General features: G+C 38.2%; 1 protein-coding gene across 2 annotated transcripts; it reads right to left on the bottom strand.

Annotated features, from left to right (window-relative positions):
* Nucleotides 1-2,346: 2,346 nt before the first annotated feature.
* Nucleotides 2,347-22,000, bottom strand: KRIT1 (KRIT1 ankyrin repeat containing). 2 transcript variants are annotated; one of them, XM_080339124.1, is made up of 17 exons: nt 21,938-22,000; nt 20,892-21,010; nt 20,291-20,450; nt 18,822-18,914; nt 17,800-17,929; nt 15,509-15,752; nt 15,123-15,238; nt 14,554-14,697; nt 13,333-13,489; nt 12,963-13,070; nt 11,164-11,320; nt 8,577-8,728; nt 7,774-7,940; nt 5,564-5,651; nt 3,703-3,909; nt 3,273-3,389; nt 2,347-2,467 (listed from the first exon to the last, which is right to left on the bottom strand). In XM_080339124.1, exons 2-17 carry the CDS (start codon nt 20,991-20,993, stop codon nt 2,399-2,401), a joined length of 2,211 nt encoding a protein of 736 aa, XP_080195250.1. In that variant the 5' UTR covers nt 20,994-21,010; nt 21,938-22,000; the 3' UTR covers nt 2,347-2,398. The 2 variants fall into 2 exon arrangements, with proteins under 2 accessions (XP_080195250.1, XP_080195249.1); XM_080339123.1 differs by lacking the exons at nt 20,291-20,450; nt 21,938-22,000 and having other exon boundaries at nt 20,892-20,991.
* Between the last annotated feature and the right edge of the window lie 1,031 nt (nt 22,001-23,031).

Raw genomic sequence — 23,031 nt, 5'->3', positions numbered from 1 at the left:
CTGCCACGAACCTCAGTTGACGCAGGTTCGCTTCACCGCGGCAAAACGCACCAGTCCCGAAGCGAGGCGCCCCGTGGGAGAGGTGAGCAGTGCTCAGGGCAGCACCCGAGCCGGGCGAGCAATCGTCCCACTCGATACAATTGTGCCTGTTTCTCACAATCTTAAGTGTTTTTTGCTTTACTGTTCCTGGCTGGAGCATTCTAGCGTCAAACCTTTGCTTCCTCAGCTATATGGTTACTTGCCGTTTTAAAAAGTGCTTGCTAGCTAAGCTCTACGAGTTGAGCAAGTATCTCTTGCTTACGGTGGCATAACTTTCAAACTTGCCATTCTCGTAGCTCATCTTTTTTTGTTTGGTAGGATTGTTACTAGTGGTCTGTCTCTAGCATGCCAGATGTGCCCGTTCCGATGTTCAGTTTCCCCACGTTCAGATGAAAGGGCTGTCCTCGCATTCCGTCACAGCGGTCGGTAGCAGCTCCCCCGTCCCCAGGTGCCAGAGCCCTGTTTGGGCTGCGACACTGGGCCCTTGCTGTTAATGACTCCGGATTATGTCCTGAGTGGTTTCTGAGGTACACAGCCTTAACTTGCCATCACCAGGGGACCCTCCCTATGATCCTCTCTGATCTTCCCACGTAAGTTGCAAAGCCGAGCCTGTTACACAATAGTGCTCTTTGGTAATAACACCTGCTTGGGAACACATTTAATGGCACTTTGGTGCTGGCTGCAATAATAACAACAACAAACATGGCTTGTTGCAAACAATTTATTTGGTAGTAATAAATAAGAATTTAGCAGAACGGACTATATAGCAATAAGGCATATCAATAGTATTGTTAAATATGCAACCGACACACATTTTAATATTTTTTTCCTCTAGTTTTCTAACAAGGTGCTATGTAGAGAAGTATATTTCTGATAACAAGTGACAGCAAGGATGCACTATGAAGGACCTGACTGTTGTGTCATTTACGTTAAATAAAATATAACAATCCGTGAAGATTTACTGTTATTTATGCCAGTGAATTTTAAGTAGAAAAGTATAGCGTGCTAAGATTACAAAATGTCTCCTGTTCACTTTTTTTAACTGCTTACTACTTTAATTTCTTAAACTGCACTTACTAGTAATAAGGTAGTAGTAAGGTATGAGTAAAGTTTCTACACAACAGCACAGTTGGTAACATTCATTTTAACTTTTATTTGAAAGCTTAGAAGCAAGCGCTAATTTTTATTTTTTTAAAAACTTTTTTTACAAAATATTGCACACCCGTTTAGCATGCAGTTTACATGGAAGAAACAGTCAAGTGCACTTAAAACCCTGAAATACAACCAGAAATTTTTAAGATTTGTGTTATGGATACTATTTTAACATACAAGGATATGTTTCAGACTGCACTCGGGATCCAACTTACTGAGACCCAATCCTGACTGCAAAGAGCCGGCAGAATGCTTGCAAACTGTATCTGACTTTCCTGCAAAATCAATATTCATTCCTGCACTGCTTGTAGCCTCAAGAGAATGAAATAATCAATCAGCAGGAAAAACGAGTGTAACAGAAATAACTTAGTACCTCCTATACGAGTTTTCGTTACTGCATATGTGTTGCAATCCAGGGCAAGGTTTATTAAGCTTTCTGAAGTCCTCTGAGAAAGATTAATTTGTAAATCTGTATCTTCTCCTCCATATGCACATTTTATATTGCACAGCAAATGTAAAAATCTATTTCTTTAAAAAAACGAGCATGCTAAACATTTAATATGGCTTCCGAATGACTTAAAAGTATTTCCCTTTTGACATCCTCATGCAGTATTTTAGAATAAATACGAATACAAAGTACGAGAAAGTTAACAGTAAAAATAAAGCCAGCTACAATGTTTGTCAGGAACCAAATAAAAACCAGGAGTTTATCAAAAGTCATTGCTCAAAGGTCTAACTGGTCTTTTAAGCATACTTATCAACAGTATCTTAAAAATAAAGTCTACAAAATACTGTAACGTATACAACCTTTCTGATGTTCCACAGAATGACATGAAAGGCAAACAGGTTAACTGAGACTTGCTCAATGGTACTGGCAGGCCCAGAGTCCTCTAGGAACAAAGCCTTCCTGCATTCATGCTCATCCAACTCAGTAAACCATTTACATTTCATTAGCTTTACTGGTTAAGCTGAAGCCCTACAATAGCTTATATATGAAACACAAAAATATTTATAAAAATAATAGATACACTGTATAGTTTTTTAAAAAAATAAACCATGCAGCTTCTGTACAAAGTTAAAAAACTGTACAAATTGACTTTTCCATTGTGTAAAATTCCTGTACATGGAAGTCTTCTGTTATAATGAGAAATAAGTTGTTTTTTTGCTTAGCCATCAGATGCTGTTTCGTAACTATTGTTCATTTCCATCATTCATTTCTTTCACTTGGCATTAACTGGCCATTTAATTTCATCAGAAGTTTTACGACGAGACCTGCCTATATAAAGGTATACAATTAAATTCTATCAGTATTTCAGATCCAACACATTGATGCAATCAAGCATATGACAAATGCAAATAGATAAAAATAACAGGTTAGAAGTTGCATCATTTTAGAAATAAGAAAAATACAACCTAGATTTTTCTCAGCTATCAAAAGTGTTTTTCAAAATATTCAGTCACTGCCCCTTTAATCACTTTAATATGTAAGAATCAAAAGCAACTACTGTCAAAGTATGCAAGACACAGCTGTAATTTTGTCACAACACTTGTTAACACACCATATTACCACTGATGCGGACTGTGGGTAAAACAAGCATTTTCCATCAGACATCCACAAATACTAGCAGAAGCTTCACCAATTGTGGTGAAGTTGCTTTGTAACCCTGCCTTCACAGATCCTCAGTTTTATCCAATATCAAACTCTGCTAGTTTTGAAAGCAAAGTTACCAGCTCTAACTCTGTGATTCTCATCGTATTTGGAATTATCCTTAGAGTCCTAGGAACTGGGCACATACAACAGTTTCAATTAAGAAAAACATTACTCTAATGATTACAGATGTATTTTCTGTATTTTGAACCCTAAAGGCTTCACAGGCTAGGAAAACAAGCAAATATTCTGAAATATTAAAAAGAAAGTTTTAAGATCAATTGGGGGGAAGGGGGTGGTTGGCTGGGGCTTCTTTTTTAGTCTATAAGGGTGGTCAATCTCAAGAGATAAGAGGCATGTTTCTAGTTTAGGAAAAAAAATCAACATCAAGGATGAAAATACAACATAAAGGATAAAAAACAACAATGCTTACCTGTTTGGTATGCACAATAAAGCTCATTTTGTTTTCCAGACTGTGGATTTGAAAACATGTATCTCCATCTCCCAACTGCCACATAAAGCAACCATACTTTAGGCTGAGGAGTAAAGCCTACAGTGAAATTTAGGAAACTGTCACTCAGAAAATATTCTCCATACTTACAAATCAAACTTTTCTTCATTCAATTAGACAGGATTCTGACTCAGAAGAGTATGTTCCACAATCTAATTGTAGCTTATAAAGTAGTGAAGTGGAAAAACACAAGGCTTCCTATTAGTAGTGCCTTATAAAGACCTTAAAATCTTGGAAGTCTTTACAGTCAAATTTAACAAAACAGTTGGATGTGAAATGACTATCAGCACAAAGAATTTAAGAGGACAGAATAAACCTTAACAGTTATCATTGGCAGTTCACTCCAGCTGACCTTTGTTTCCATGTTGAGGAGGTGCAGCCCTTTTACATTTACTCCTACATACACTTTGATGACTTTATGGCTACTTGAACTTGCTTTGGTGAATATTTGTCCTGTGAAAAACGCGGCTCCGTAAGTAGGAATTTCCCAGCAATTCTGCAAGAACATGCGCTGAAGGTGATGCATTTCCTTACTTACACCTTCACTGGTGCTGAGATTCTAGAAATAAAAGAACAATGGCAATCAACAAGTCTCCCCAAAACCAGTTGTGGTTATTTAAAGAAAATCCATTATTTAGTGGGAATTCCAACTAAATGAGTATTCCCCAAAGTGCTTTCCCAGCAACCCTCTTCCTACATCTAAGTTAAACCCTAGGGCCACAGAAAGGCTCAAATACCGAAAGAGCGTGAGGCAGAAAGGAGATACCTGTACAAGCCTTGGAAATCTGAACCACAGACCCAGAACCTCTGCAGGGACCCACAGTTTTGTCTCTCTCAGAAGTACGTTGGACTCATCACAGATAAGCAGCCATGCACCCATCCGACACTACATGCATCATAATCCTTAAAACTGAACATTCTTCCTCCTTTAATGCATCCAATCCAGGGAGGCACAGTAAGATGAGCCCTCTCAAAAAACATGGATTTTTTTTTTTTCTTTTCCAAGCAAAACAGATGTGAAGATTTCTTTTAGTGCAGCCTTCATTCAGAATGAGATGGGCTTTTGTTTCTTCCTCTTCAGTAAACAGTCACAACAAAGGGTCGCTAGAGTGCTCCTGCCTCAAAATAGACTGATGTAAAGTATCCTAATAAATAGAAAACCTGGCTGGGCCACACACAAGATGAGAAGGCATGGCCATGAGAGAGAACACAAGTTGTCAACAGGTAGGAGGCCATGACTGTGGGTGTGGTGGATGGGACCAACCTCTTTGGACCCACACCCTGCATTACGGCTTACCTGAATTCTACACATCCATTTTTAAAATGTAAAATATATATTAATATCTTTGGAACAAAAGACTGCAGTTATTTTGCCCTCCTCCCATACTCCACACTCCCAAATAATGGCCTAAAAGCAGAAGCAAGCTATGCTCATTCTTACATATTATCTGGTACAAGAAAGACTAGAGACTACTCTGTTATACCGTTGTCTTAGAAAGACCACCATCATCCCCTCCTTCACCTGTATTGGAAAGAACAGGAATGACCTGCTGGTTTCTGACCAAAAAAAAAGGTGTAGGCACCAATAGAAAGCTGATGATTAAATAACCACATCTCAAAAGAGGGGCACAGCCTGAAAACATGCCATGGGTGCCTCCGCAGCCTTTCCTGGCAGCGACACTGAGTGCTGCAAGCCAGCCGGTACAGGTGCCCCCTGACACATCTCACAAATCTTGACTTTGGGTGCCTTGACCCCACTTGGAATCTACAGCCCTCAGTTAGATGTCTTCTTTTGCAGAAGCAGCCCAAGTCCTCATTTAAGAATGATGCTCAATTAACTGCTGTAGTCAAAGGAACAGCGCTATCAGAAGATACAAGTTACACTGGAAAAAAGGACTTTGTGGATCCATCACTACAAGCAGATGTGAAATACAAGTCAGAGCAGGTTTTTTTACATGTACGCCTGAATTGGCAGTACGCCCAATACATGGTTAGCACTGAACATAAATGTACAGATGACAACTATATTTAGTACTAACAAACAGATCAACTGTAACTGCACAAGAAAAACAGCATTCCAACAACCCATCCCAGAACTTGAGAACATACACTTTTCTAGCTTTATATACCAGTAGTTTTGCTCGTTAACTGGCAACCACGCAGTCAAAAAATGTTTAAGACAGGATTTACTACTATTTGATTATTTACCTCACCTTGTATTCATGAAGTATCCTGTTTGTCCAATGAGGAGCTTTACTTTTTAGTTTAGTGATTGGTACTATAGATTTCAGATTTTCTTCACTAAGAGAAAAAACAAAGCAGAAAAGAAGTTTTTCTTCACTAAACAAAGTAGGGAGAAAGAACGACGTCTGCCAATTTGTATATTCAAGTCATATACTGAGTTAGACAGTCAGCTCCTACTCTATCTTGCCTCATCAGCTGAGAAGCTTTCCTGAAATGTAAGTTAAGGATTCCTAAGATGCAGTGTAGTTCTGAGTTAATGGAGATCCAGCTTTGTGTTACACATCACAGACACAGCAGGGAGAGCAAATGCTAGCAGCAGAACTTGTGACTCTTGATTACAGACCAGTTTGGTGATTTCCAGTTTGAAAGCCAAAATTATATACAAATAGCCATTTACACCAGGATATCACATACTCGTAAAAGATGACAGCTTATACATACTCTTCATTTCAATGCTGTATTCAGCACCACCAAGGACTTGGCCCAGTCAATTTCCACAAGTTACATATTACATGACATGAAAGTGAAGCTATTTATATAGCTTGCCTTTAAAAAACAAAACAAACAAAAAAAAATACAAACAAAACCAAAACCCACAGCAAATAAAAAACACTAAAAGAAAGCCTTTACTAGTTTGCTTTACGCACAATCTCAAAAACCTAGTGGTGCAACCTATTCAGTCATTTTTAAACTACATTTGTTAGTAACTGCACATATGATCTACCAAGCAAAAACCCTGCACAGAATGATGCATCCAGATCTTTAAGACCAAGGATACTCTCATACAGACAACAGCCTGGATATATTTTTGAAATGATCAGTCTCTAAATAAACACTTGTCAACTACCAAAAAAAAATCAGCATATAGATCTCTTCATCTGTCTGCATGAGAACAAGTCAAGGTATTTTCCAACATCTTCATTTGAATATGGATGGAAAGCATGCCAAAACACCCACCCAACTAGTCCTGTCTATCGAGTCAAACACTTCCATTGAGCAGGATCACCTTGGAACCACATTGCTGATTTGCCTCAGTGTGGACATGAACACTGTCCTGCAGCCGCTGGGATTCCACAGGGGGTAGTTCTGTATTAAACCCAGCTGTGTTTAACCGCACACTCCTGCAGGCGGGCACTCCCACTTACACCCAGCTCTCTTTATGCTCAAACCACCGACTGTGTAACTGCAGGACAAGATGGGTCAACAGCTGAACAGCCCACCCAGAAGTTTTCCAGTCAGTGAGGTCATTCATCCAGCTTACTATGTAGTGGTACAGACTCTACGCCTACCAGAAGGAAGAGAAAGGCATGAACAAGTGCAGGCAGCACAGCCAGCCCTTCCAGAGGCAGCTCACGCAACTGTAGCAGATAAAGCACCCGCATTTACTGATGGTGGAGAATACAACAAAAAAAAAAAGCCAAGACTGCTCAGCTGATGCTGTGAATGATGAGAGGAGCTGAGAAGTGTAGCAGCATTCCAAAATAGCACAGCTGCTGCTGCTGATGCATGAATGAATGGAGGTGGAGATGGTAGTGGGTGGAGTGAAGGTGCGCACAGTGGAGAACTGGCACCCTGGTGTGCTCAGACGCTGCCGTAGAAATGAACGTGGGAGGAACAAGCCACATCCCAGAACAGCTCAGCTGCTGCTGGCAAGCAGAGAGAAAGAAAGAGAAAAGCACCATCTGGTAGAGCCCTACTGGTGCTGTGTTTCATACCAATTTAGTACAGCAGTTCACGTACAAACGAGAGAACAGAAATAATATTTCTGCATGGTCTGTCCTCCTCAAAGAGGGAAGAAAGCAAATCCCAGAAGCTGGTCTAACTGGACATAGTAAGAGGTTTCTTCAGCATTGTCCAGTCTCAGTCCTGTCAAAACCCTCCGCTCACATGAATACTGTTAGTCATTTTGATATTATTTTATCTCAATATAGACTTACAGAATACAGAACCTCTATCCCTCTGCTTGAGACTGCAATAATTAAGATTAATATGTTTTTCAGACCTCATGTTCAGTTTCTATTAATGCCATGAGGGTTATGTGATCACTGTGAACTAGAGCTCAGTGATGGAGAAAAATAATAAATATAGCATACCTAAAATTTCAGAGTTCCATAATAAGTGCTATCCAAAAATACTTAATCTAACACCATAACTTTAAGTTTTAAACACATACACTTACTTCAGAAAGCCCTGTTTATGTTTCTTGCTCTCATAATTTCCATAGACTATTTGTAGAAGCAGACTTGCCAGTGTGATCAGCTTGGCATCAGGCGACGTATAGAAACCTTTCAGTAAATTATATCTGGCTTCATCAAAAAGGATAAGAATAGCCAATGGATCCTCAATCTGTTAAAAAGATTTAAATGATATTATTTCTTTGTAAAAGGAAATAAGCTCAGAAACTATAAATACAATTTCTCACTGATTCAGAGATAGAAGACGAGGGTGTGATCCTGGCTGAAGTGTACACTGGGGTAATGCTTTGTAATAGAAAAATTGACATATTTTGTCTTAATTCAACACTTCACTGATCTAACACACAAATTAAAGGTGACTAGCATACAATGCCAAATCGAAAGGTTCACATAAATACTGACATCTGTTATTTCTTCCCCCCATAAATCCATTTTGAATAATATGTTTGAATACACCATTGAAATTGACCAATTAAATATCTGAAAATCACAGCACAAGGAAGAGAAAGAAAATTGGGCAGGTTGCTTTTAGCTGTATGATAGATAAAGACTGAGGCACATATACTTACAAAAACTAAACAGCTGGGAAGGTGAGTGAGAGAAAAGAGAGAGGGGGTGAGAAGGCAAGAGGGAGAGAAGAAACTGAATACTCAAACTATGACAGAAAAGGACAGGTCCAGTTTGTGTAAGTTTGAGAATTACTGTAGTCATTAAACACACTGAGAGCTGACGGTCAAAGTGTCCTGACTCTGACCATGACTTCACGCCATCACTTCCAAGTGCAGACCTTTTTCTCTACTTCCAGTGGAAGTCTCACATCTCTTCTCAGGAAAAGCTGTGAAGTTTCCCTTTGAGGATCCAAGTTTGTCAGTTCAGTGAATATTTCAGGCCAGTCTCGAATATGCTGCAAAGGCTTGTGATATGGCTTCAGTTGAAGGCCTGAAAATAACAGGTTTTGTTTATAAATAAACAGAATAACCCAGCACACACACACATATATATATGATTAAATGCTGCAACAAAACCAGAGTAGCTGAAACTGAGGACTCATTAACAAATATTTTCCCCTATGTTTTATAAACTGCTATACAAAAAAGATTTTGAAAATATGGATTTATTAACAAAACTCTCAGCATCAGTTCAATAAATGCACTAGTGATGAACCCTGGTTATTTTCAGCTTCTCAAGAGTGAAGTAATATTTAAAAAATTAATGTAATACCAAGACAGACCTTAAAAGATTATAACAGCACATTAGAGACTGTTGTCACAAATATTATGAGAGAAAGATAAAGTCCAACTATCTTATTTCTGACAAAAAAATACAGATAGAGCTTATCTTATAAATGTATTTGCCATTTTTGGATACATATAAACCAGAAACTTTTCAGAACAGACATTATTTTTTTTTAATCTGTAAAACGTCTTGATTCTTAACAGGCTGCAGTCATTCAATGTTCCATGTTCTCTAGTGTATACAAAAGCTGAGAAATCAACACAGAACTTTTGACTACAGTCCTACTATGCACTAGAGTCCATACCTTCCATCATGCTCATTCCCTCACCCTGACTGTCCTTGTGATTACTGCTTGCCTGTGTTCTAGTAGTGAGGAACTATTAATAGAAGGTAATATGTGCCTCACCCTCACTGCTCTGGCTTTTACATTATGACATTTCACATCATATGAAAAACTTCAAAGGACACGTTACAGAGCAACATCTTTTGACTGAGAATAATCCATTCACTCAACTTATCCACCTTCCATTCAAACACAGAAAAACATTATCCATCCTACGAACAAAAAAACTACAGTATTTACAGTTGTACACAAACTGCAAGAAATACATTTTATAATAAAACTTGTCCATTGGTTGTTTGAAGCTGTAAATCAGAAGCTGACTCATTTTCAAACTTCAGGTAAATATTTCAGGTCAGGCTGACCAGGGCTTTGAGCAACCTGATCTAGTTGAAGATGTCCCTGCCGATGGCAGGGGGGTTGGACTAGATGACCTTTGAAGGTCCCTTCCAACCCAAACTATTCTGTGATTCCAGATCTAGAGAATTACTTGTTTTTAAACAAACAATGTATCAGTGAGTTTTTTCCTTCAAATGCAAGGGTAATACTTCAATTATTTAAGTAAAACTTTACGTACATATTTAGAAAAGGCACAAATAGCAAGATTTTAACACTCAAACACTTCCTTTCTTCCAGACATTATGTTTAACTGAGGGTTACATTAGTCATATGGCAAAGTAAAAAGGCAAATGGCATGACACTGGGAGAAAGAGATGAAAAAAGAACAAAGAAAAAACTTCCTGCAATACTTACAAATTAAAAAAAAAGTCGCAATGACAGTGCAGTGAAAGATTGACAAGAGTAAATACAATTTTAAATGCAAGGCTTCTGTGTTAACAGTATTGTCACATTATCATGCCAGACCTGAACTGTGCTTTGCAAATCCATTATAATGTGTCCCATAGCTATCTTGTTGCAGCAGTACTCTTTACCACTATTTCTGACAAAACACTATAATTGACTCTTTTGTGGTTGTGTTTATCTTTTGCTACATATCTCAAGCTATAATATACTATTTAGATCAGAAATACAAAAAAATACAGCAAATATAATAATGATATTTTCCATTTCCCTCTCACTGAATATATCTGAAAAGTTGTTTATCAGAAATTATCTTGGTGCAAAACACATGAAAATTCATATGATTAAAGGACCTAATAAAAAAAAATTCATCAGCTTTAATTATTAGTTTTAAATAGATTAAACATGGGTAAAATCAACTATATGCATCCAATTTCAAAAACTCTGTGAAGAAAAATACCACTACAATCAGGGTAAGTGAGCAGTAAGGACTATGACCACAAAGGTGCCCTATACCAGAAAGGCAATCTGGACCCGCCTCATCTTCCTGGATGAAATACGTTCTAGATGCTGCAGTGGTACAGGGTCAGAACTATCGGGGGTACCCAAAGTGTCAGCAAAAATGGAGCAGCTCTCTATAGCTCTGAAAGCACAGTTCAGAGACATCGAGCTGTAAAGGTTGGAAGTCAACCTATTATTGGAAAGCTTAAACAGAGGGAACAGAAAAATTGGTTTCACTCCCTATGCAAAAGATATAAAGAAAGCGACCTACAAGGATTACAAAGTCTCTGGCAGGAGGGTAAAGTCTATTAACAGGCAGTCCAGACAGAAATTAACTCCTGAAGGATGGCTTTTAAAAGCTAAGAGGTTAATACACAACTCTTAGAGAGCATGCTTCCTGTTTGGCTAAGAAAATACTATTTTTTTTCTAAAGGCAAACAGAAATAAAAAAAGCTATGACAAACCCTCAAGTACCACGAACTTCCTTGTTACTTACTGAGGTTCTCCGAACAGATCCAGATAGTGAAGTACTGCTGAGTTTCTTGAGACAAACGCATTCCCTCCATGATCTGCTGGACAGTGGTATTGTTTCCATGTTTCAACTCAACAGAGCGATATGACCCATCCATACGATAAATGCGTGCCTTTTCATACTACGTAAAAATATAAACACATTAAACAACAAACTTGTTAAAATCCTTTCTGTGGTGCTTCTGAAGAGGCAAGCTATTTTATCGTAATTCAGCATCATGTATACTGCTGAGAAAAAGAACACTGCACAACTCCTGCATATTTACTGTTTATCAAAACTGCTTGTTTCATGTCCTGTGCAAGTTCTTATACTGTGCTTTTTGCCACAATAACTCCAAGAAAGACCTTACTGATATTTTGAGGACTTCACTTCTGTTGAATTCAAAGGCAAGTATACATTTAAAAATTCCCTGAGGGATCCAGGCTGAACTACATATGCACATCCCAAAATGTCCACCTAACTATGACTGGCAGGTTAGGAATGATTCCACTCATTAGTCTACACTAAGAAGACTTATTTTTCAGACGGAAGCACCACCCTTTACACAGACTCCAATACAATAGGAATAAAATCTCGCTAACATCTTCTAGCATTTCTATAATATTTCTACAATGGAATCATTTTCCCCTTCAGAACTCCCACAGCTTTCACTGAATTGCATGTGGGCCCAGAGTACGTCTCCTGCAAGACGTACTTTAACATAAATCAGGTGCTTAAAGTGCATACACACGAGCCATAAATCAAGGAAACTTCTTGTTTTCAGGTCTCTAACAGGTTAAATGTTTCAGCTGCTTGAATAAAAAACGTTGCAGGAATTTATTTCCTTTCTTCAAATCTACTTAGTTGTCAAGAACTGAGTTCCTAAAAACTTCTGGAAAAAAACGATGAATTATTTAGAAAATGACGGTTGAAAATGAGGCTGGAATGTAAAACATCAGTCTACTTTTTGCTGCAATAGTCACTGTGACTCCTATTGCAGTAATTTATGTATTTTTTTATTTTAATGTATTAATTCAATAGTAATAAATCACAACATGGTATCACCTATTACGCTGTCCAATCTACTTAAACTGTGTGCATTAGTCTTTTAGAATCATTAGACACACATCTGCCATTTGATCAGCTGCATAATAAGATCCCTAAAATAAAGGAGGTCAACTCATTCATGGATAATTTTGGAAGATTCATTCATGTAGAGTGAAATGAAGATAATCTAAAATATCTTGAAAAATTGACAGGTTTACTGCCACCTACCTACAAGTTGCATCTGAAGTCAAAGAAAAGAAACAAGTGAGTTTATATCATTTGGCTAATTTTAAATCTACCGCAAGGCGAGAGGAATTGCGTCATAATTTCTGTTTACTGTCCTGGCTTGATCTCACTTGAGTGCCAAGGAAACCTACACCGACTAACGGATATAGAAGCCAACGTTTAGTCAGCCAAATGCTCCTGTTTATCAACATTCAAGACAATAATGCATAAAGAAAGTTGATGGTTGTGTGATCATAAGTAGACATAAAATCAGTAGCTGACGTGATGCTCCTGCAAGTAAAGCAAAACATCACGTTTAAAGTCTTACATATATTTCTTGAGTAATAGACTGAAACATTTAAGGAGACAAAGTGTCCATTTGTCAATATTTACACTAACAATATCAGCATACTGCACATTTCCAGTAATAGCCATAAGTGAGCCTAGCTCTTCTACAAGTTTATGTGTAAATTAAATATAAACTCTAAACTATTTAGAAAATAAACTCATACAGGTTTATTTATGGCTTCCTTCAGCAGTTTTGCAGCTTCTTCCCACTCATTTTGTTTGTTTTCTTCACAGACGTTCAGTGGAGACCTTCCTTGGTGATCAGTAATATGCTACAAACAGAAACAGAAACACTAATAATACATTGTTTTCACTGGAGATAAGTAAACATACACAATTTTTTTTTAGATAATAAAATCCTTTACAACTGATATAAAATGGGAAAAGTGGAGGTAATGAAAAACATTTATTTTTTTGTAATCTCTCAACAGGATCATTGTGTTTACACACTGTGATCCGGACACCAAATATTTCACATACACAAGCTAGAAACTGTTGCTAAAACCACTATTTCTATACACAAACAGAACTTACTCTGTCAATTTCTGGGTGATTTAGTAGAATTTGTACTATTTCAGCATGCCCACCTCCAGCAGCGAAATGAAGAGGAGAGCTAAGCTGTCCGTTCAAAAGATTTGGATTGCATTTCCCTTTCTCCAACAACATTCGAGTGGCTTCAACTTTTCCATACCTGCAGATAGAATTAAAGCATAAGAGAGACAGCAAATGTAAAATAAAATCTTTTTTCAGATGGTCCTCAATATGGAAAAGTATGTTTCCACGCTCAAGAGTTTTTAGCACTGAAATAACATCAAAGACAATGGAATATTAGTAAGTTTGTAGAAATCAGTATCAGTTCTGCACTTCTTTGGTAACCATTGGTCTAGTAACCATTTAGTGGGTTCTTGAAAGACAAACCAAACTTTGCTCTACACTGGCTAAGTTTGGGTAGTTGTAGCAATTCAATCATGGCAAAACTGAGTTGCACGAAAATTATAGGAAAAAAAAAATCTGTCTGAGAATCAGGGTAAAACTTTTGGTTGTCATGCAGATGGATCTTGAGGACTCTTAAGCCTCATGCTGACAACCGGTAAATCTCATTTATCATGTTTATGCCAACTTTCTGACAAACACTAAAAATCAAGTAACGTTCTTTTTTTAAAAAAAAAAGTATGATTTTCATGTTATTCATATCATCAGATGCTACTACAAACACAGAAGACTAACTCGCATAAAAATAAAACAAAAGCATTTTTACAACCGAGGAAAGCACTTACAGATTAAATCATCAGGTACAGTCAGACAAGTTGACCTCTGTAGTTCACCTAGTCCAGCTTTCCAAAGCCTGACCATCACCAGTATGTGCTCAGCTCAGCTACTGCTGTGCTGTAAAACTGCTCACAGCCTTTAAGCAACAAAGACTGTAGAAGTTAACACACTAAGCTAGACACAGTGCCTCCAACACGAATTAGAACAGATGCTTCAGGACAGATATGAGGCAAGATTTAAGTGTTTGATGATACAATCTCCACACCTGGTCTCCTCTGAAACCATTCACATTGAAATTATCTCAAAACCTGAAGCAATCTTTCTCTTCAGAAGGTTAACACTAACATATATTAGAGTCAAAGTGTAAAAAGTCTAGTCTGTCTTCTCATTTTTGAGTCTTTATGATAAATTACATAAACGATTAGTGCTTAAGAATCATGACAGCAAGAATGCATTTGATTGACAGAACTATATTATCCGACTCACCAGCACGCATAATGGATAGGTGCCCAGTGGTCACTATCTAACTGATTAACAGAAAACTTTTTATCCAGGAGGCAGCTTAGTAAATCAGAGTCGCCTTCGCATGCACTGCGGTGAAGAGGGAAATCATCTACCCATTGGTGTTCCCTACGAATTGAAAAGGGAAACGGGAGGAAAACACAGTTCAGAAATATTTCAGTAGTTGAGAACATCAACATTTTAAAAATTAAAAAACATAGCACTAACTGTAGATCTATATGAAGAATAAAAATGCTCATGCAGCTAAAATATACTAGTAGTCATACAACTAGTATTTAAGTTATGCACCAGTCAAGCCACAGCTGTATTCATTATGCTAGGAAATGCTTCCCTAATGTTTATAATTTAAACCTTTCTTGATCCGTTCTTTAATTATTGTGTTTGAGTACCTAGAGACTCCAAACAGATTTTTTAAAGTGTATTTACACAGCAAAGCCCTAAAGTAACAGGAATCTCATTCTGACCAAGTCTACCAAGTACTGCTGCAATATAACAAAATTATCTGTTAATGAAAAATGAATGTAACATAATACTTGTCCTCTGTGACACTGCTCATGCTGCGTTGCCACTTTTCTCTTTTAGGAATCTGAACCTTTGAATAATCTGGGGCTCCAAGACCAAAGTACGGATTTATTACCACTTTGTCAACCTGTGAAGACACAATTTAAACACAACTGAAAACATATCCTACTGAGATTTGGCTAAAGAATCACCCATCCAGGCCAGGTATTCTCTTGAAACTGAAGTTATAGTAACATTTTATAATTAAAGAGAATTTGACAAACCATTTAGCAGTAAGCATGCAATAAAGAAATCTGATTATTTTAAACATAAAGCACACACTTGTATCAAATAAATTAACTGCAAAATGAAAATGTATAAATGTTTCACAAATATAAAATGAAAATATAGTTCTTACCCTATTGGTATACTGAAGGTCCGACCCAAACAAAGGATTATAGATACACATATCTGCTTTCTCCAGTGCCAACATTTTACTCTTTATTTCCAGGGCAGTATAACCCATGTGTAATGAGCTCTCTGTTTGACCAGGTTCTATAGCATAGGCAGGGTTTATTACATTTGTTTTAATTCTCTCAAGAGGAGATGGCCTGAATAAAGCTGGGATGGAGTGAGACTGGGTGTGCCGTTCATCCAACCACCTGCAGGAGAGAATTGGCAAATAATTCATTTTCAGGTAGAAAAGGACTTTTTGGACATGCCTATCCATTATTTTGTTTGATTAAGGGTTGCCTGTATGACAATCACACATTTTCATTTAAAAAAAAATACCTATAATGTGCACAGCCAATTTTATAGCATTAAATTCACCCCCAAACTTGAATTTGTTTTAACCAAATATAGTTAAGCAAATGTACTTGTTCAAACACATTTCCTGCGGATGCAAACTCTCTAATAAAAGGAAATTATAAGCAAAGGCAAGAGGAACATTGGTTATAGCCAAAACACTTAACCACACCAATATGTCACGTTTCGTTTACTTTCAGTTTATCAGTATTACTACTCTCAACATACACACTTGAAACTTAAAGCACTTTTTTTCTCAGGGTGAGTTGAAGTTTCAATATGTTTGCTGACTTCAGCCTTCTAAGTCATGTGTTTCATTAGGGAGAGATGGGAAAAGGCAAAAAAATCAGAAGGTCCAGTTTCCAAACCGCTAAGTCTCTTTCACATAGGCTACCACCAGCCTCTACACAAAGATCTGCTGCAGGTTCTTCTCTTCTAAGTTCACTCCTACTGACTGTGCAGATGGGCTTCACAGGCCTCGTACTCAGAGCTACTGGGGAACGTCAGCACTGTGCATCTGCTGCACTTTTTCCTGCCACATCTGCAATACAACACAAGGCTCAGGACAAGTTATTTATCTCATTTTTTGGATAAATATATTTTCACTGAATTGCTAACTCATTTTCATGTTTTGTGGAACAGGGCTCATTTTAACTAAGGACCCAAAGCCAGGTTTATATTTAGGTTTCTGCACATACTTTCTCACAAGCCTGTACTTTGCTGATTTAGCCTAGAAATACAGAAGGAGAAGTACATGTTTTCAAAAGATAGATCCACCACCAAACCACTTGGATCATGACCATTCCACAACCACATGTAAGGATGGCAGAAAAATGCAGATGCTTAGGCTTGGATTTTTAAATCCCAGATCCAAGCTATCATGTGCTGCAAAAGCCATATTCCCTTCACTTAGCCACAGTTCTGCTGGGAAGAAGGACTGTAAAATTGTGGTCATTGTGCTATAAACACCTTCTTCCCTCTCTGGGGTATTTTCAGGGATTTTCTCTAAACAGCTGGTAGATAAATTACTTAGGGTAGTTTGGATCTGTGACAGATTGTGTACATAGAGAATAATCAGTATAAACTATTTTCTAGTACACTTTCAAGGCTTCTCTCACAACTGTAACACTTGTAACATATTTTAAGCTGAGCTTCTGAAGGCATTAATTACGCAGCAAATAAACAGAACTGGCACGATGGTATACTTGGAAATATTACGACTCTACTAATAAACTATAAACCTCTAAGACAGAACCTTTTTAGGTAATAGCCTGTAACTGTAATTTTTCATGTTAGCTGAAAGTTTCAGCTAACTTTATTGATGCAAATAAGATCATACACATCTCGTATTCTTTGTTAAAGGTACATAAAAAAAGACAAAAATATTGCTCACATATTCAATTTTCAAACTACTATAAATCTGGCTAACCAACTACTTACCTTCCTGAAAGTTAATTCCCTATTGCAAATAAATTTGCGGGGCTGAGTAAGATGCACTCCCTTTCTAAAGGGAGGTTTAATTTAAATGCAAATATTAATGGTATACAATTAACAGGATATTTTTATTTCACTGGCAAATACTCTTAACGATGACAATTACATCACTTATAGAAGATTAATCGTGGTTTATAAGATTTTACAAAACATTCACTGTGAGCAAGAACTTCCAAAAAGTGACTTGATTTAGATAAGCACACCATTCTAGAGTCTGAGAAAAGATTTTTAGAAAGATTTAGAAATCTGTTTCAAGGTTTCAGTTTCTGATAAACAAGAAGAAAATAACATGATATCACAATGGTTTCCTTCTTACTCACAAGAATGCTATAAAAACTATGTGCTACATCTACAAATTATCTTGTCTGACTTCTATTTTAATGTATTTTTACTGATTGCATTTCTTACTTATCCAAGGCAATTAACATTCTTGCAGTCAGCGTAGCAAAGTGAGTGCTGGATTCACTGCAGACTCTCATGATGTCTTGTAAACAGTAGAACACAGGGCATCCAGGACTGTACGCATATTTCGTGTTATCTAAAATGAAAACATACTCTGAAGACACATCAGTGAGAATATTTTTTTTCCTTCTGCATCGTTAGTAGTTACATGTTCCTAACTAATTGGGAGTATGTTCTACCTTCAGACTAGAGTAACTTACATTTTCCAAATGATAATTTATAGAAATTACATATGATCCTCATGTAACAATTCACAACTCAAAAGGGTAGTCTTAAAAACCTTAAAGTGTTCAGACACTATTCCATTGGTGTGATCAGCTTCATGTGAACAATTAATATTAAATATATACTGTTGTCACAAAATAAAGAATAGGACTCAGGACTAGAAGAGGTATTTACTGCTATTGGTAACTCCATAGTGGTATTTATTTCATAGTTTTTATCCTTCAGGCCTACCAGTAAGGCAAAAATGAAGGAACTTCCCCAAAAGCAGACAGATATTTATTTCAGGCTTTTTTAAAAAGTACTTTCCTGACAAGCAATTTACTCTACCTTCCAAAGATTTTATTCACCATTCCTTATTCAAACCACTGTTTACATATTTTAATAAGCATTCTTCCCAGAGTAAAGAACACTGAACCTAATAGGATGTCTTCCTTATACCTGCATGCAGTAAATTCTATACAAGCTAATGCATATGTTTTGAAATATGATCAAGTGAACAAATACGGCTTAGAATAGAAGTGTGCTATCATTACAGAAACAAAGCAACACATCAAAACCAAGGTTTTTTCTTTAATTTAAAGTAACTTTTTCAAGTTTTGAAGTATTCAGAGAGGGGTTTCCACCTGAATGCAACTTTTAATGTGTAAATACAGAAAAAGTCATAGTAATGAAAATTCTTAAGAAGCCCTCAGCTGAACTTCTGCTAAAATGGGTGCAACTTCGGAAATTATGCTCAACATTACCTTTCACAACTGTTGGAACAATGTAAAGTGATGCCTCCTGGCCTGTCTTTTCTCCATCAAGAGGAAACTTCTTCATCAACACTACACGCTTTCCTAGCACGGTATTAAAAAAAAAATCAATTAACCAACAAAACTAATCTAGAGTTGGCTATCTAAAAGCTTATCAGACTCAATCTTCCTAATTCCTAGGAAGAAAAAATGATTATTATTATGAGCTAGATCTAAAGTAAACTATGAAAATCTAAATATATACGGAAAAACAAAGAACATAAATATGCATATATCCATTAACATGTAAAATGACATGACTGTACCCCTTTTTCATAGCAACTTTTCTACACCCCTGATTTTTCGTAGCATTCATTCTCCAAAACCACGTGTCTTTAAGTTAAACAAGATTCTTTTTGAAATGGTAAAGCACAGCTGCATGCTATATTCCACGTTAGGGTGAATGCTTTTTTCAGGTAGTGGTGTGACAGGATTTTCCATGTTATCCTCCCTTCCACCCTTACAGAATTTAGCATTTTTTTTGGTTTTCTAACTACAGCTGCATATTTGAGCAGATGACACACTAAACTGTGCATATTAATGCTCAAGCCCTCTACGTGAGCCAATTTAAAACTCTCTAAACTGTGCAAGTAACCGAAGGGTTTTCTTTTACTGGGCATTCCTCAATGTGTATTAATGCTATTATATTATTTCATGTCTGCTGCTCAACTAGCTTTGTTAAGTCCATCCAACTCCAGTTATTGCCACATGCAACATTATACGGTGCAACCAGCTGTTCCTTTTCTAAACTGTTAGCACTGCATCGTCTTGTGCGCACTGATGACCTTCCCAGTACAACCTTACTTACAAGGCAGAGATGAGGTACACAGCAAAGAAAAGTGCTTTCGTCAGTATAGTTTATACCAATCTGGAAATGAAATATGCTAGCCAAAATAACTTTTGGCAGCACAAGGGTGAGGTTGTTTGCTAGACCAGCTATGCACCAACAATGAAAATGTATTAATTAAATTTTATCTGTAAGTGATTCGGTTATGCCAGAAATATTTTCATGTAGATAACTATCTACTGAACAATGCTGGCTTTCAACCAGACTTCAGAAGCAATCAATTCACTAGTTCAAGTCAAGTTTTAGATGAAATTAAGGATAAAAAAGCCACTTCAATCTGTTTTACCTGAAGTTTAGCAATAAATCTCAATTTGAGGTGAAGTAGTACAAAGAGGCAAAGTTTCACTTAATAAAAATATTTTAGTAAGCATTTTATAGAGATGGAAGGTAAAGGGAAACAAAGGTAAATTAAAGGTTTTAGCTGTATAGTTAGCTTGGGGTTCTCTGGTGAACCTCAAAACATCGTTTTTTTTTAAACCCATTTCATGCTTTTGCACAACCTTTCTGTGGCCATTTAATTTTTAAAATATTTTTATAGCACTATCAACAATAGATCACATTAAAATAGTTTTACCTTTAATACCCTGGTTGGCTGGTGAAATTGGTTTGGTGGCTTCTAATACATAATCCAAGATGCTCTGAGTTATCTCAGTGCCTCCCTGCAGTTTAGTTTCCAGCAAAACTTTCTTTCTTTTTTTCTTTTGGCCTTCAATGGGAACTTCAAGTAACAAAATCTTTCAAAAAATAATGAAACCAAAGGAGTTTAAGCACAACTGAAACAGGGACAAAACTTTTTTTTTTTTCTTTTTGCATTTATTGTCCCTCTTTAAAAGCAGTAACAAAATTGATAAAGTATTTATTGTGGAGGAACAGGATGGTGAACTCAGAATGACCTCCATAACAGCGAGGTTAAAAAGACAAGGCTTCACCCTTGTACTGAGCTACCTGCAAGGCAGAAGGCCCTGAACTGAAATGAAATATTACATATTAAGAATATTACAAAACCATAAAGTGTCCAAATACCTTAAGAAGGGGGCAATGCATAGTAGGTATATGACACACATAGACATTGACATTATTTGAGCAATCTTACTGCCAGATTTCTGCTATACAATTATATATTTACTATAACTTATTATTTTTAAAAATAAATAAAAACATTTAAAGAGTCTTACTTCATAGGATTTAGCTCGATATTCCCGAGAATTCAGGCTGGCAGTATTTTTTGGACGAATCACAGCAACATACACATCTCCAATGTGTTCTGGGTTTCCCATCTCTCCTTATTTTAGCACTGGAAGCAATGAATAAACAGGAAGTAAAGGTTCAGTTGAAAAAAAGTTTAAAAAAAGGATCCAACAGCACACTAAACTTCAGGATGCAGTAATTATATCCATTGATTCTTTGCATTATCCTTTATTGTTCTTTAGCTGGAGAAATACCAATGGCTGATATAATTCTGCTTCTTTTTCACTGGAGGGGAAAATCCTACATCACATAGATTGAATATAAATAATCTTGTTTTCTAAGTCCCTTTTAAAATAATGTATGTATTTTCACACTTTGTAACTATCTAACCCATTTTGCGAGCCAGAGAAAAGGCTGAAGAATTTCAGGACTCTGAAAAACATATGAAATTGAAAAAGAAAACCATTCTAAAGCGACAAGCACTGTAATTTATAAAATGTGCTATGACAAAGTACTGCATTTCTACGAGTTCAACGGGGACTGAAACACAACACCTGATTTCCTCTGCCTGCTCCAGAAGCAGTCACAGTCTTGCCTACAGCGCAAGTAACAAAGCTGATAAACTATTATATGGATTCATTTACTTAGTTTTACTTTAGTGGGACTGCAAACTGGTGCACAGTTCATTCAAACACAGAGCTTCTGAAAGGAATACAGCTTCAGTTTTTCCAACAAAAGTGAGCAGATTGGATTTAAAATAAAACGCTGCTTACTCTTCTGTTTAACCCAAACTGACAATTCCTGTAATCATATCATTTTATGAAAATGACAGGGAAAGCCACCTAGGGCTAAATCACTTCATGTATCAGATTTGAGAAAGAAGGCCATGTCTGGCCATTAGCATGGTCCATCTGAACATCTTCTTCATCTGCAAATGAACACCCTTTCATCCCATATCATCACTGAGCTCATGCTTTTTGCAGATTAATCCCTCCACAAAGTTTTTTAAGGTTACTGTTTCTAGCTTCTTCACCTCTTCTAGGAGAAACAGAGGTCTTCAGATTCCCATGCCCTCAGCCCAGTGTTTGTACTGGTATCAGACTACCTGAAAACATATTTAAAAAGTCCAACATAAATAACAGCATGCACATTTACACCTTCAGTTAAAAGAAATACATTAATTATTTAACAGTAGTACTTGACCAGCAACATCCAAACAGAAACGTCCACTGATTTACTTTTCAGTAGCATCTAGAAACTTTAAATAAAGAACGTGCTGACTCGTGGGAGCCTATACTTTGGGATATTAGGAGTTTTGAAAGGAATAAGGAACACCCATCCCTTCTGGGCAGGTGGGAAAGCCACACTCCCTGGGTATGGCTCCAGAAAAGCAGAACAAAACAAGAGCGGATGAAGAAGGGTGGAGTTGTGAGGGTGTGACAATAAAGATGACCAGCTTCAGAAGTCACCCGCAGTGCACTGACCCTGCCAACACCCGGGCGCCAACACCGCGTCCCCAGCCCAACGCAGGTGCAGGGCACGCGCCTCGGCCCGGCTGTTTCCACGGCCGCCGCCGCTCCCCGCCGGGCAGCCCACGGCCCGCGGGACGAGGCAGGAGGAGGCTCCGGCCGGCCCGGGGGTCACACGGCCACACCCCGCCCGCTCCGCCGAGCGCAGGCCCTGCACAGGGAGCGGCGGTGGCCTCGGGCTCCCCCACAGCGCTGCCTCGGCACGGCGAGACCCGCGGCACGCCGGGAGCCGGCGGCCGACACGGCAGCGCGGCGGGCGGCAGGCGGCCCCGCAGCGCCGGCACCTCCCGCCCCGGCGTCAGCCACCGCGCCGCTCCGCGCCTCACGGCCGGGAAACGCCCCCCGAACTTTCCCGGTCGCACCCAGTAGCCGGCCCCCCGAGGGGTGCTCACGCCGCAGCCCATGGAGCGGGAGCGGCTCCCACGTCCCCGAGACCGCCCCAGCGGGGTGAAGGGCAGCGCCCCGGCCCCGCTCGCTCCCTCTCTCCCTCCCTTGCCTTCCTCGGTGGTCCCGGCAGTCGCTTCCCCCGCCGCATCCTCGGGCTGCGCTCGGCGCCCAGGCCCCGCGCCCGAGCCGCGTCCCGCTCCGCCCCGTCCCG

This window comes from Nesoenas mayeri (assembly GCF_963082525.1).
Source record: "Nesoenas mayeri genome assembly, chromosome: 2".
NCBI classification, from domain to species: domain Eukaryota; kingdom Metazoa; phylum Chordata; class Aves; order Columbiformes; family Columbidae; genus Nesoenas; species Nesoenas mayeri.
This window is presented reverse-complemented; position numbering and strand designations above follow the sequence as displayed.

What these genes read in the sequence shown, in the direction of transcription:
- KRIT1 (XM_080339124.1), bottom strand. Translation starts at nt 20,993, where the DNA reads ATGGGAAACCCAGAACACATTGGAGATGTGTATGTTGCTGTGATTCGT. An exon ending in ATCGAGCTAAATCCTATGAA is followed by an intron (nt 20,451 to 20,891) that starts GTAAGACTCTTT and finishes ATTTTTTGAAAG; the next exon opens with ATTTTGTTACTTGAAGTTCC. An exon ending in AGGAAGCCATAAATAAACCT is followed by an intron (nt 11,321 to 12,962) that starts GTATGAGTTTAT and finishes ATTTTTACGTAG; the next exon opens with TATGAAAAGGCACGCATTTA.